This window comes from Muntiacus reevesi, chromosome 9, assembly GCF_963930625.1.
Source record: "Muntiacus reevesi chromosome 9, mMunRee1.1, whole genome shotgun sequence".
Taxonomy (NCBI): domain Eukaryota; kingdom Metazoa; phylum Chordata; class Mammalia; order Artiodactyla; family Cervidae; genus Muntiacus; species Muntiacus reevesi.
The window spans coordinates 34,553,869-34,568,272 of NC_089257.1; the positions used below are offsets into that span (position 1 = coordinate 34,553,869).

Sequence of the window (14,404 nt, forward strand, 5' to 3'; positions counted from 1 at the left end):
GGTGGTCTGTTTCTCATCTCTAGATTAATAAGCCCATCCCCCAGACCTAATCTGACCTGACCTTAGCCCCAACCTGACCCTTGATCCTGACTGCAGACCAGGCGGCACACTCCTCCTGTTTGTTGCGGGAACTGGGAGGATGGAGAGAAGGCAGGGCTGGGGAGCCCCCCAGGCCTGGGAGGAAGAGCTCTCACCAGTGACGTCTCACAGAGGAGTTTGCTCCCACGCACCAGGTTCCCAATGGTGATGTGGAAGTAGGTGTTGCCGCTGCTCCAGTTGGAGATCTTGGTGAAGGGGTGAGTGGTCAGGATGTCCTAGGGGAGCAGAGAGAATCCGAGGCTGCACATCTGGACCGTCTGACCTCACTCCCCTCAGCTCCAGCCCACAGACACCACCCACAGAAAGGACCTTGGGCCCTCAGACAAGGCAAGGAGCAAGAGGGTAGAGGCCAGCTGTGCCGTGGAGCTGCTGTAGGAGGCAGGCCTTGGTTGGGACCAGCTAGTGAGGCAACCAAGGAAGCCCAGGAGGTTGTCACATGTGTGGAGCTGGAATTGGAGATTTTAAGAGAATGAGGAAACTGAAACAGTAGTCCCAGATGAGATGATCCAGTGCAGTTGAAGGAGGAAGACAAAAAGACACAGCCTTGTGGAACACAGTGTATGGGCTGGGTAGAGAAGCAGCCCAGAGAAGTGCCTGAGAGGGAGACCAAGGGAGATGCGAGGAAAACCAGGCGAGTGGGCCCATGGATCCAAGTGGAAGATGGTGGTCTTTGCCCCCTTTGCCAGCAGCCCCAGTTGTGCTCTCCTGTGTCAGTGGTAGGACCTGCTCAGCCCACACATCTGAGCATCAGCCTGCCAGCGGTCTGGGCGCCAAGGATGTGCGGCCGGACGTCCTGCCACCTGCCTAAGGAGGTCCTGGCCCGGGCCTGTGCCTACCGGGACCGGCAGGGCCGCCAGCGGCTCCCGGAGTGGAGGGACCCGGACCGGTACTGCCCCTCGTACAACAAGAGCCCGCGGTCCAACAGCCCAGTGCTCCTGTCCCGGCTGCATCTGGAGAAGGACACAGACTCGTCCGAGCGGATCATTGCGCCCATGCGGTGGGGCTTGGTTCCCTACTGGTTCAAAGAAGCGGATCTTTCCAAGCTGCAGATCAACACCAGCAACTGCCGCAAGTGACACCATAATGGAGAAGCGGTCCTTCAAGGTGCCTCTGGTTAAGGGGAGACGCTGTGTCGTCTTAGCGGACGGATTCTACGAGTGGTAGCGACGTCAGGACACGAACCACCGGCAGCCCTACTTCTTCTACTTCCCGCAGATCAAGACCGAGGAGTCCGAGCAGGTGGGTGCTGTGGCCAGCCCCGAGGACTGGGAGAAGGTCTGGGACAACTGGCGGCCGCTGATAGCCGGCATCTTTGACTGCTGGGAGCCTCCGGAGGGCGGAGACTGCCTCTATTCCTACAGTATCATCACGGTGGACTCCTGCAAGGTCATGACCGACATCCACAACAGGATGCCTGCCATACTGGATGGGGAGGAGGCAGGCTCTAAGTGGCTGGACTTTGGTGAGGTCTCAGCTCAGGAAGCTCTGAAGTTGATCCACCCCACGGAGAACATCGCCTTCCACCCAGTGTCGTCCATGGTGAACAGATCCTAGAACAACGCTCCCGAGTGTCTGCTCCCGCTCCACCTGCTGACCAGAAAGGAGCTCAAGACGAGCGCCAGCAGCCAGAAGATGCTGCAGTGGCTGGCCACGAAGTCACCCAAGAAGGAAGAGCCCAAAACACCCCAAATGGCAGAGTCAGACGTGCCCCAGTGGTCCAGCCAGTCCCTGCAGAAGAGCCCGCAAACCCCCAAGTGAGGCAGCCTGGCCTCCTGGAGCGGTGGCTGAAGCGGGGTCAGGAGGAAGAGCCTGCGGCCAAGCGGCCTCACACGCAGTAGCACAGGCCTTCCGGAGACCACGGCCGAGGTGCTGGGTGCTAACTACCGCGTGATCACAGGTCGTGTGTGTGTGTAGTGGGGGAGTTCCAAGGCTGAGGGGGGTGTGTGTGTGCGCGTGTGCATGTGTGTGTGGTGAGGGAGTTCCAAGGCTGAGATGTGTGTGTGTGCGCACGTGTGTGTATGTGTGTGGTGGGGGAGTTCCAAGGCTGAGGTGTGTGTGTGGGGGGGGACTTCCAAGGCTGAGGTGTGTGTGTGGGGGGGGACTTCCAAGGCTGAGGTGTGTGTGTGGGGGGGGACTTCCAAGGCTGAGGTGTGTGTGTGGGGGGGGACTTCCAAGGCTGAGGTGTGTGTGTGGGGGGGGACTTCCAAGGCTGAGGTGTGTGTGTGGGGGGGGACTTCCAAGGCTGAGGTGTGTGTGTGTGTGTGTGTGGTGGGGGACTTCCAAGGCTGAGGTGTGTGTGTGTGTGTGTGTGTGTGTGTGTGTGGTGGGGGACTTCCAAGGCTGAGGTGTGTGTGTGTGTGTGTGTGTGTGTGTGTGTGTGTGTGTCACGGCCGAGGTGCTCAGTGCTAACTACCGTGTGATCACAGGTCGTGTGTGTGTGTAGTGGGGGAGTTCCAAGGCTGAGGGGGGTGTGTGTGTGCGCGTGTGCATGTGTGTGTGGTGAGGGAGTTCCAAGGCTGAGATGTGTGTGTGTGCGCACGTGTGTGTATGTGTGTGGTGGGGGAGTCACAAGGCTGAGGTGTGTGTGTGGGGGGGGACTTCCAAGGCTGAGGTGTGTGTGTGGGGGGGGACTTCCAAGGCTGAGGTGTGTGTGGGGCGGGGGGACTTCCAAGGCTGAGGTGTGTGTGTGTGTGTGTGTGGTGGGGGACTTCCAAGGCTGAGGTGTGTGTGTGTGGTGGGGGACTTCCAAGGCTGAGGTGTGTGTGTGTGTGTGTGTGTGTGTGTGTGTGTGTGTGTGTGTGTGTGTGTGTGTGTGTGTGTGTGTGTGGTGGGGGACTTCCAAGGCTGAGGTGTGTGTGCGCGCGCACGCGTGTGTGTGTGTGTGTCACGGCCAAGGTGCTCAGTGCTAACTACCGTGTGATCACAGGTCGTGTGTGTGTGTAGTGGGGGAGTTCCAAGGCTGAGGGGGGGTGTGTGTGCACGTGTACGTGTGTGCGTGGTGAAGGAGTTCCAAGGCTGAGATGTGTGTGTGTGTGTGTGTGTGTGTGTGTCACAGCCGAGGTGCTCGGTGCTAACTACCGCGTGATCACAGGTCATGTGTGTATGTAGTGGGGGAGTTCCAAGGCTGAGGGTGTGTGTGTGTGTGTGGTTGGGGACTTCCAAGGCTGAGGGGTGTGTGTGTGTGTGTGTGTGTGTGTGCACGCGCATGTGTGTTGGGAGTTCCAAGGCTGAGATGTGTGTGTGTGCACGCGCGTGTGTGTTGGGAGTTCCAAGGCTGAGATGTGTGTGTGTGTGTGCGCGCGCATGTGTGTTTTGGGAGTTCCAAGGGCGAGAGGTGCTGCGCTGAATCCTACTGTGATCACAGGTTGCACTTGGGGTGGGAGGTTGGTGGTGGAGTGGCTTCCATCATAGCTCAGTGTTAGTTCAGGATTTCGGCCTCCCGGGGCAGTGCGTGCTGACTGTGACCGGGACTGCCGGATGGGATGGGCGGGCAGCCCCCATCAGCTCCGAGAGAGGGGAGGGAGCGCTGGCCCACAGCCCTCGCCCAGTGGCTGGGTGGCCAGGTGGGCCCTCCCTCAGAGCCCGTCCCTGTTGGCGGTTCTCAGCAGAGGCTGTATTCTGCTCAGCCTGTGGGCTCTTTCAGTGTTTGGGAGTTAGGTTCTTAAAACATTGTCTTTTTCTCTGAATAAACTGTATTTGATAACCTGTCTAGAAAATGCTGCCGGTGGTAGGAACTCTGATCTGTTTCCTCCTGGCCACGGTCCCGGGGGGATGATTTTGTCACAAGCATGGGGGCACTGGGGTCTTTGCGGGCAAAACTGCTTTTTTGGAAACAATAAAAAGACTTTGCAGGGGGAAAAAAAAATGACCAATTGTGGGCAGAGAGCATTCTGGAGAGGGGAAGGGGTTGGTAGTGTCTGATGTTGCTGAAAGACCAAGTAGTAGGGTGGAATGGATTTCATAGTGAGGACTTTGTTAATAACTCAGAAAGCAGTTTTGATGGAGAGATGAAAGGTAAGGAAGTAAGACACAGCAAACATGGACAACCTCTCAAGACATGTGGCCAGGAGGGTAGATGAAGTGAGGATATTGGTAGCTGACAGAGTGTCTTGAAGTTTGATTCTGGTGTCCTTTGTTAGAAGTACAGACAGAAAAGCCCCCCCTTACCTGCTCTTCCCTGGAACTGCTCACCTTGGTTCTGGGATCAATGAGGCTGACCCCGTACTTGTTGATGGCAATTAAGAGGATCTCAGGAAAGTTTGGCTCTGTAGTTTGCTAGTTAAAAAAAAAAAAAAAAAAAACATCAGATGGGGAACCCAGAGCAGGAAATGTTTTGTACATCTGGGAAGAAATAAAGCTGCCCCAAGTTAGGCTTAAGTCTGCCTCTCCAGCCACAACCTCAAGTTTCTGCCTCTTCTGGGTCCTCAATGCTACCCTGAATCCTTTCTTGGGTCCCCAGCAACCGGCAAGAGTTTCATCCCTTCTGTCCTCTTCTCTATGAGTCCCCAAGGTCTCTCTATCTCAGCTCTAAAGTCTCTCATCTTTAAAAGACCTCCTTGAACCCTATACTTGCCTCCAGATGTACTTGCCTACCTCTCCTTGCACAGCCAAGCTGCGTCAAAGGGCCCCCCTCCTAGGTGTGTGATGAGGCCACCACTCCTCTCCATTCTGACCTGTCCCCTCACGCCTCATGCCTATCCCCTCGCGCCAGTCTCTTCTCCATTTTCCTGCCTCTGGTCCCATCAACCCTGTTCAAAACCCTCCAAGGCTGGGCACCACCTCCAGGAGGAAGCCTACCTGCCTCTCACCACAGACCACTCGCCTCACACCTCATGCCCATCCACACTCACCCACTTGCACTTCCTGCCCATGCCTGAGCTCTCACACTTCCAGGTCTCTGCTCAGGCCAGACTGTCTGCCCAGAACACTGCCCCCAGGGTCTCCCTGGAGAGCTCAGGTGTTGCCTCTCCCAGGAAGCCTTCTCAGCCTTCACAGTCTGGTTGGGCCTCCCAGGCTCTGCCATCTCCATGAGGGCTCCCTGCTGTCACAGAGCACAGATCATCCTCTATTACTCTGACCTTTGTACACATCTGCCTCCCCTGCCAGGCGAGGGGCTGGCCGCTCAGTGTCCTAGGACTGAGCCCAGGGCCCAGTACTTAGCTGAGACACCTAGCTGGGACAAAGCTGAGGGTCATTTCCTCCTTTCAGTGCCAGGCAGGTGGCAGAGACCACTGTTGTCTCCGCAAGTCATGGGGAGGAGTCCTGGTAACATGTGGTTCCCCTCCCCCTCTCAGAAGCACCCACCCACAGCGTACCTTCACCTCAAAGAAGGCTGAGCCGAAGGTGGGCCACTTGAAGATGAGCTTCAGGAAGGCCAGCTTGGCCTCCTCCTTGGACTTCCCCGCGTGCTTGTTGAAATAGGCGACAATGGACTGCAGAGGGAGGGTGGGTCAGAGTCCTCTCCCCCGCCAGTCCTGCCCCCTCTGCACTGTCAGCAGCTGTCATGAGCCATGGAGGGCCAGGCAGTCTCCCACTAAAACCAGTTAATGGACTCCTGACAGCCCTTCCCTCCCCAAGGCAAGCAGGTCACACACTATCAAGGAAAACCAGGTCACCTTAATAACCAGGACCAGACAAATTGCTGCGAAGTGACCAGCTGAATTTACAGGGGTCACAAGAGATACTTCCCTGGGCTGCTGTCCAGCACCTGCCCCCTTGACCCTGGGGTGTCCAGAGACCCATTTGAAGGGGGCGGGGGGGGGGGCTTTCCCCACTGTCTCCCTCTGTGCTCACCCGCTTCCAGTCATCAGGTGAGACCTGCCGGATGAGGTCCTGGGGCACCAGTTCCCGGAGCAGCTTGGGGATACTGGGGAAGTAGGACTTGTCCTCCTCGAACTTGACCCTATAGATGAGCGCCCCCAGCTGCAGCACCTCTTCGCGCGTGCACTTGTGGTAGCCTCGGAGATACTTGGGCAACTCCTGCCAGAGACAGAGAAGGTCACAGGCGTGGAGGCACCTGAAGGAAGCAGGCTTCTCCCCTTAAACACCCCCACCATGAGGCTGGGTCCACCTGCTCCCCAAGGAGGGAAGGCACAGGACAGGGAAACAGCCTTAGGCCACACAGATGCAGCGTTTTACAGTTTTAAATCAGAGCCAGGGGTGAATATTATCTCATTTACCCTCATAACAGTTCAGTGAGGCAAGCAGCTCCATTTCAAAGATGAAGAAACTCAGAGGGACCAGCTGGGGTGCCTGAGACTGTTCCATAACTCTGGCCCCCGCACCAGGCCTATCCTTCCTTGGGAAAAAGCCTCTCTGGCTAGCTGCCTCCCACTGTGTTCCCTTGAGACCCACTGGCTTCCTCAGCAGCACCAGCCCCTTCCCCACCTTGAACTTTCAGACCCAGAACCACAGTAGCTGAAGATGAGCTGACCAAAAGCAAAGATGAAGCTTCTAGCGCTGCCCACAGGCTCCTGGAAACTTAACAACTGTGTTATCCACTCTCTGAAGAGTAGGGAACTGGGATGGCCTGAAGACACGCCGCAGAGCAGGAGCTACCCACCCACTGTTGGTCTGCCGAGCAGGTCTCTGCTTTCACAGCACCCATGGCGGCAGCCCAAGCACAGCCCGGAGCCACCGGGCGGCTCACCTGGTAATAGTGGAAGATGGAGTCGGCCATGGGGTCCTTCCCAGGCACTGTGGTGGTCCACAGCTTCTTCATGAAGAACACTTGGTAGGTCAGTGAGGGCACGACTCCTGTGGCAGAGGGCAGGCGGTCACCCAGAAGATGCCAGCACAGGGGGCTGTCCAGCCCAGCACCAGCCCCGGAGGAAGCCCCAGCTCGGGGCCCCACCCACATGGGCCTCAGGGATGGCCCTCAGCCAGCACCTGCCAGCCCCAGACCTCAGACGATCCCAGGACTCAGCCTCACGTTACCATCCCTGACAGGCCGGGCCTTCTTTATCCAGTCCGTCAGGTGTCGTACAAAGTCGAAGAAGAAGTCGTTCTCGGGGACGCTGATGACCTAGGGACATGGTCATTCTAGTCCACTCATTTTAACTTGAGAAATACTGAGTTCTCTGACTTTCCCACCCAAGACCTCCGCGGCAACCCCTTCTCCAGAAAGATCCATGCTTGCAGCCAGGGTGGGTGTCTGTGGATCAGCCCCATCTTGCCCCAGTTTTGCCTGCTGAGTGTCCGGCCAGTGACAGTGACTCCACTCATTCAGCAAAGAGTCACTGATCACTGCCCTAGGACCCTGGGGGGAAAGGCTGAGGTGGGGGCCCAGTCCCTGCTTTGGACATTCTCTGGCATCCATTTCCTGAGCCACCCACAGACTCTAAGCCCCTCCTGCCCAGGTCCAGGACCTCACTAGATCACTTTGGGTCACAGTGTCTGGTACAGGGTCAGACCAGTGAAGAGACAGTCATAAATGCACACCAAACTGTGGGTGAGCAACAGGAGGGAGCACCTGACCTGTGCAAGGGTCAGGGAAGCCCCCCAAAGGAAGGGCCTTAGAACTGGACCTTTGTCCCCCATATTTATGTCCATGGGAGTCAATGAGGGGCGGAGGCAGGGCCCTGCACTTCAGAGCCAGACCTACCTGGATCTGAGTCCCTGCTGTGTGATCTGGGATAAGTTACTTAACCTTTCTGAGCCCAGGGACTGGTGATCCATTAGTGGGGATAGTCACCCTCTCTCTTCAAGGGCTTTTTCAGAGGTGAACCGACAGCCTGGCAGCTGAGGGACCAGTCAAATCAAATCTGGAAAGTCCATGTGTGTGGGGGCAGGGTGAGGAGCCTGGTGTGTCCAGAACACAGAGTGCCATGTGGCCCCCAAGAGATCTGTAGCCAGCCTGTGCCATGGCTCAGAGGAGAGAGAGAACGGGACAGCGGCTACATGGAAGGGGGCGCTGCAGGGATGTAAGGAGGAGGCAGAATCAGAGGCCGTGTGCAGGAGTGCCTCTTCCTCTCTTGCCCCATCCTTCCTTCTGTCTCCCTGCCCCCGCTGTCCCATAAGCTCCCAGAGGCCCAGCAAAGTTCTCAGTAGACAGCCCAACAGCAGGTAGATTAGCATCCAATGGCCACCCATGACCCACCTTATCTGCAATTTTGACAAAGAGGCTGAATCCCTCGGAGGACTTGAGGAGCAGCCGGGCGGCGATGTTCTGGCAGAAGTCCTTGGCCTTGGTGCTGGACTCCACCTCGAAGGCCTGGTGCAGAGAGGCACTTGCTTGGCTCTGGCAGGGCCTCTTGCACCCCTAATGGCTGGACCTCAGATAGAGCCCCTTCCCATTCAAGACACCCTCCTTCTGAGGGGGCTTCCCCAGAGCTCAGCACAATGCTTAAGTGTACAAACTACTATGTATAAGATAAACAAGCTACAAGAATATACTGTACAACACGGGGAATATAGCCAATATTTTATAACAACTATAAATGGAGTACAGCCTTGAAAAACTGTGATTCGTGGGCTCCCCTGGGGGCTCAACGGTAAAGAATCTGCCTGCCAATGCAGAAGGCATGCGTTCAAACCCTGATCCGGGAAGATCCCACATGCCTCGGAGCAACAAAGCCTGTGAGCCACAACTACTGAGCCTGTGCTCTAGAGCCCAGGAACCACAGCTGCTGAAGGCTGCGTCCCGAGAGGCTGTGCTCTGCACCAGGAGAAGCCACCTCAGTGACAAGCCTCTGCGCCGCAACAAAGAGCAACCCCCTCTCGCCGCAACTAGAGAAACGTCTGCGCAGCAGCGAAGACCAAGCGCAGCCAAAACAATAAATAAAATTAGTTTTAAAATGGTGAATCACTGTGTTGGACAGCTGACACTCATAATACTGTACAGGAACTATACTTCCATTAAAAATAAATTTTAAAAAAAAGTGAAAGCAGCTCCTGTCTGGATCTTCCCAGTTGGTGCCCTTCCCACCCCTCCAAGCAGTTCCAAGCCTTGGCCTCCAGAGTCCCGGGTGTGGCTGTAGAAGCATGAGTGATGGCGGAGGCCAAGGAAGCGCAGAAGAGACAGCGGGTGTGGAAGAAAATAGACTGAAGGAGGGAGAAAACAAACTCCAGAAAGGTGAGGCGTCACGAGCGGGGAAGCCGCCCAGACGGGCTGAGAGGGATAGGAGAGTCCAGGGAGGTTTAGAAGGAGGGCGGTCTGGGGGTGGGGGGGATGTTCCATGTAAGCTTCCACTGGGGACAGGAGAGGATTTTAGGAAGATTTTCTGTCCTTGTGTCTAGAATCCTATAATAGAATTTCTGTGTCTCTAGTCTCTAGGCAAGTTTTTAAGCTGCTTTTCAAACCAAAAGTTTCAATGTTGGTCTTGTTTCTCTGAATGAGATGCTGTGCTGGGATGGGGAAGGGGGTATAGATCAGAAGTCAGCCTGACCAAACAGGTGTGACAAGAAGACAAAACCTCTGCCCAGGGGACCAAGGTAGAGGGCACGCACAGGTCAAGTGAAAAGGAGGGAAGAGGTCTGCAGGAGAGTGGACTTAGGACAGCAGAGGAGGTCTGGGGCTGTGGAGCAGGCAGGCCTGTGCCCAGGAACAGAATGGGCACCAGGGAGGTGGCATCAACACAGAGCTCAACTTGGAGGGAGAATGCACGTTTCTGCAAGACAGAGGCTCCTCAGAGAAAGGGAGGGATGACCTTGTCAAGGAAGCTAATCCAATTAGTGAGAGGCTAGACCAGGAACCCAAGGGCTCCTGACTGGAGGAGTCTATGGCCCCAACTCCACTGAAGGGCAGGAGAATGGGGGCAAAGATGGGGGCGGTGGGGGAGAGGCATCAGGGCTGCCCCATGTCCCTTACCTCGTCAGTGTCATCAGGAAAGTAGACCTTGTGGAAAATCTGGGTGGTTTTGTGCTGGATGGCTTCCACCTCCACCAGGTGCGGGGGGTACTTCCGGGACCCGTTTCTGAAAACCAACCAAGGGGGAGAGGGGCCAAGTCAGGAGGCAGCCATGGGAAGCAGAGAACAGGAGCAACTTCGGAGTCAGGCAGAGCCCAGTCCTGATCCCTGTCCACCACTTCCTACCAGGTGATGGTAACAAACTCAAGCCTTTTGTTCCCCATCTGTAAAACGAGATGATGATGGTACCCACCAACTGGGATGTGGAGGGGAACGAATGAAGCAAAGGATGCAAGTGAGCTCTGCAGAGTATAGAGTGCAACCCAGGTGTCTGCCTCCCCAGCAGACTTGACGGTTTTAGAAAATAGCTTTCTGAGCAAGCAGACTCTCAAACTGTCCAGAATGGGTACTAGGCACGGCAACCTTTGTCTACTGGGCAGCCGTGGGACCCCAAAGATGGGTCCCAACCTTTATTCACTGGGCAGCTGTGGGACCCCAAAGATGGGTCCCAACCGCTGATGCTGAGGTCATCAGCATCACCAAGGGACTCGTCTCCCAAGCCCATGTGGCTAGAAGCCCATCCCAGTGCCCACACTGTGCCCGCTGCCCCCCCACCACCCCTTGCAGACGGCCGTACCTCAGGGCTTTCTGGAGTCGCTGCAGGCAGTCGATGGCGAGTGGGCAGTGCTTGCGGGACTGGAGGAAGCGCTGCACGTGGGGCAGGAGGATGTTGCTGGGTGGGAAGAGCCCTGTGCACAACCAGAGCAGCTCCCAGCCCCGCTCCTCACTGTACCTGCGGGAAGAGGCGTGGTGTCCAGCAGGGCTCCTCACCAGGGCAGCACATGCCTGCCCTCGCCCCCACCCCTCTCTGAGACCAACATGGACCCAGCCTCCCAACAGATCCAAATCGTGCTACTCAAAGTGTGGTCGACCAACCTGCCCCAGGCCACACACTTACTCGTCACTCAGAGGTAAAGTGCTTGTGCCAAGATGAAAATCAGTATGTCACCAAGCACTCTGGTTCAGTTAAGATTTCTTTTTTTTTTTAGTAAGACTTTCCTACGATGGAAGCAGTATGTGGTTTATTCTGGCAGGAGATTTTTAACTCATCTGTTACTTGAAGCAAGAGACACAGTTTTGATCCGTGGGTCAGGAAGATCCCTTGCAGGAGGAAAATGGCAACCCCCTCCAGTATTCTTACCTGGAGAATCCCACAGACAGAGGAGCCTGGCAGGTTATGGTTCAGGGGGTCACAAAGAGTCAGACACAACTGAGCACAATGAGCATGATTACTTGAGTAGCACTGAGTTAGACCAGCCCCAGGGCTCCCTCATGCACTCCCCTGAGCTCCTTCAGCCTGGAAAGAGGGAAGCTTGGAGGGCTTCCAGAAGGAGGTGGCATCTGCTCTAGGCTTTGAAAAGTGAGGTAACCGAGTCGTGTCCGACTCTTTGTGACCCCATGGACTGTAGCCTACCAGACTCCTCCAGCCGTAGAATTTTCCAGGCAAGAATTCTGGAGTGTGTTGCCATTTCCTTCTCCAAGGGATCTTCCTGACCCAGGGATTGAACCCGGGTCTCCCACATTGCAGGCAGACGCTTTACCTTCTGAGACACCAGGGAAGGATGAGGCTTTGAAGGATGAGGCAAATTCTCACATGCAGAGGATATGAAAGGTTTTCCTGGCAATGGGTACAGCATGCACAAAAGTGTAGCTTTGTGAAAAGATCTGACATGTGGTCTGATGGAGATGGAGAGAGTGACAAGGCTGGGGAGGGAGTTGGAGGCCTGAGAATCAGGAGAGAGGGTGGGGCTTGTCTCTGGCTCTGAGATGAGCATGTGCATGACTTCCCCCTCCTGCCACTGTCTGGGCCATCAGGGAGGAGGTGACACCCTCCGGGGTCCAACACCCCCAGCCCATGAGTATTTTTAGCCAGAGCTTCTGACAGACAGCCTGCTCAGCCTGAGTGAGGGATGGGACAATTGCTCAGGAGATGCACATGCAGGCAGACAGCAACATCTGGGCTGGAGGCAGGTATCTAAAGGAGGGTGTCCAGGCAGAGGGAAGCGGGAAATGAGGAGCTGGGACTGTTCAACTTGGGGGAAGACAGACTCCAAGGGCACAGCCACCACCTTTGGTTCTTGACCCTCCTCCATGGACCTTGAGGAAGAGCCCCAAGGACACGTTCCTGCTCTAAGCGAAGGAGGATGGCTCCCAGACAGAGCCACCATTGCCTCAACAGGGAGTGAGCTCCCCGTCTTACCTTCAGCTGTTATCTCCAGGGTAGGGGCCTGCCTGCATCCTCCCACCACCCCGGCTAACCTGATGTGGTTATCAGTCAGCTGCTTCAGGATCTGCACATACACCTCATCCTTGAGGGGCTCGGCCTTCAGGGCTCCCTCGAAGATCTGGTCGGTGAGCTCATTGACGGAGCGAATCCTCTTGGACGGGTAGTCACCCATGTACTTGAGCACAGGTGGGGAGCCGTCAAGGAAGGCTATGGCCAATCACGGAGCACTGGCCCAGGAGGCAGGCGGCCTCCTCCTCCTCTCCACCAGGGTCTGCCCCTCCCTGACCCTGTGGCCCTGGCCTCAGGCTGCTCACCCAGGAGATGGGCATAGTGTGCCCACACCGCTCTCCATGCCCGCTGCCCACCCTCTCTCCCCAGCTCCTCTGGCCACTCCTCGCTGACCATCCTGCTCCAGGCCCCAACCTCAGAACAAGAATTCTTACAGCAACCAGAATCAACTTTCCAAATCACAAATCTAACTGTACCACACCCCTTGGCCGCAGGACACAGTCCAAGCTTCTTAATAGGCCTGGGGAACCTTTCATCCATCGGCCCAGATCTTTGAATTCCCTTCTGGAGCTCTACGCTCTAGCTGTGCTGAGTTAATCTGTGCCCTTGAAACAGCCAGGCTCTGTTTTGCCTCAGGGCCTTTATGCATGCCTCTCCCTCTGTCAGGAACATTCTTCACCCATCTTCCCTTGGATGGGCCCAGGTGGGTCTCCAGCCTAGATGTCATTTCCTCCAGGAAGCCCTCCCTGCTCTCCAAGACCAGGTCGGGCCACTGTGCTGTTGGGCCCCATCACAGCACTGACCCTGACCAGCATGTCTCCCCTCTCAATTACGGGCACCATGAGGCCAGAGTCTGCTCACCCCTGGGCCTCCATGCCTGGCCCAGCACACGGCACAGTTTAAATCTGTCACCCAAATGACAGGGTGTGAGGAGACAGCGGAGGGGGCAGTCCCCGGCACCCTGGTAAGGGAGCCACCCCGTCAGCATCCCCCCATATCTGCCCAGGCCCCAGCAGGGCCTCTCGGAAGAAAGTAGGTGATGAAAACCCTAGAGGCCCGGCCTGGTCCCACCCTCCCCTGGGGGACCCCTCCTAGTGGCCCCTGCCTGCCCTTCACGTCACCCCCCCGCCCACTGTGGGTGCGGATATCGATGAAGGCCATGCAGGCCTCCTGCGAGAGCTCCTCGCTGCCCAGGATCTTCTTGAGCAGCGCCTGCTTAAGCGGCTCCCGTGTGTGATTCCACAGCCGGTCCTTGCCGCGGGCCTTGGACACCATGACGCGGCTCAGCGTGTGCTTGGGCGGGGGCCTGCGGAGCACACCCAGTCGGCACTGATGGCCAGGCTGTAACTCCAGCCCCATCCTGCCCCGTACAGGAGGCTGACATAGGGAACTGGCCCTGTGCTTCCCCACTGTCCCCTGTGACCTGGGGTGAGTCACCAGCTCTGCCCAGGCCTTAATTTCTCAGCTGACAAATGCAGACACTAACATGGCTGGCTGAGCCCCGGTCAGCCCTGCCTGCCTCCCCAGCCTGCTCGCCCTGGCTGCCCTCTGCTCCCTCTGCTCAGGCCATGGCATGCGTTGCCCTGGCACTCCTCCACCCAGCAGCCCAGACACCACATCCCCCAGGAAGCCTCCTCTCCATCTCCACTCCACCCAGCATCTCCATCACAACACCGGGCACACAAAACAGCAACTGCCTGGCTTCACACCTGCCTCCCCACCAGGACTGTGAGTCCATGAGGCAAGAACAGGCTCGCGAGCTGAGTGCCCAGGACTCCACCTCTTAGAGCAGCACAGTCACTGGATCTTAAATGAAGGCAGGATAAGATGACATGACATGAGAAGGGTCACTTCGATAGACTGAAACTGCCCTCTGGCTCCCTCTGACCCGGGCCCTTCTCACAGGTGGGGGCACCACAAAGGGACCCACGACGCAGACCGGAGAGTAGCAGAAGCCTGTAGTTCCCGTCCTGTCTCCCCTTCCCCCATCACCTGAAGTAGTCGTAGGAAAACTCCTCCAGCGTGTAGGGCTTGGCGCGCACCTCGGGCTCTGCCGTTCGCAGCTGCAGGAGTCGCATAACGTCCTGCCTCTGGTCAGGGGTCATGGTGACCAGGGCCTAGAGACCAAGAGACAGGAACTGAAGTCAGCTCTCCACCTGGGG

General features: G+C 56.8%; 1 protein-coding gene, 1 long non-coding RNA gene and 1 pseudogene across 5 annotated transcripts in view; 2 read left to right on the plus strand and 1 right to left on the minus strand.

Annotated features, from left to right (window-relative positions):
* The window catches only part of MYO7A (myosin VIIA), a 106,132-nt gene that overhangs the window by 6,116 nt on the left and 85,612 nt on the right, over window positions 1-14,404 (minus strand). For 3 of the 4 annotated variants that reach the window (XM_065944158.1, XM_065944157.1, XM_065944160.1), the window contains 13 exons: window positions 14,235-14,359; window positions 13,391-13,548; window positions 12,266-12,419; window positions 10,584-10,739; window positions 9,908-10,013; window positions 8,198-8,311; window positions 7,036-7,123; window positions 6,749-6,855; window positions 5,893-6,078; window positions 5,415-5,531; window positions 4,291-4,374; window positions 1,297-1,521; window positions 195-314 (listed from right to left, as the gene is read on the minus strand). In XM_065944158.1, the coding sequence (XP_065800230.1) occupies window positions 195-314; window positions 1,297-1,521; window positions 4,291-4,374; window positions 5,415-5,531; window positions 5,893-6,078; window positions 6,749-6,855; window positions 7,036-7,123; window positions 8,198-8,311; window positions 9,908-10,013; window positions 10,584-10,739; window positions 12,266-12,419; window positions 13,391-13,548; window positions 14,235-14,359 (1,740 nt within the window). The remainder of the gene's footprint in view (window positions 1-194; window positions 315-1,296; window positions 1,522-4,290; window positions 4,375-5,414; window positions 5,532-5,892; window positions 6,079-6,748; window positions 6,856-7,035; window positions 7,124-8,197; window positions 8,312-9,907; window positions 10,014-10,583; window positions 10,740-12,265; window positions 12,420-13,390; window positions 13,549-14,234; window positions 14,360-14,404) is intronic. The other variant, XM_065944159.1, reaches the window with a different exon arrangement.
* On the plus strand, window positions 321-1,280 carry LOC136174187 (abasic site processing protein HMCES pseudogene; annotated as a pseudogene).
* LOC136174188 (uncharacterized) lies at window positions 3,103-3,863 on the plus strand. The gene is made up of 3 exons (XR_010664384.1): window positions 3,103-3,190; window positions 3,223-3,290; window positions 3,419-3,863. It is a non-coding gene; the product is annotated as an uncharacterized lncRNA (long non-coding RNA).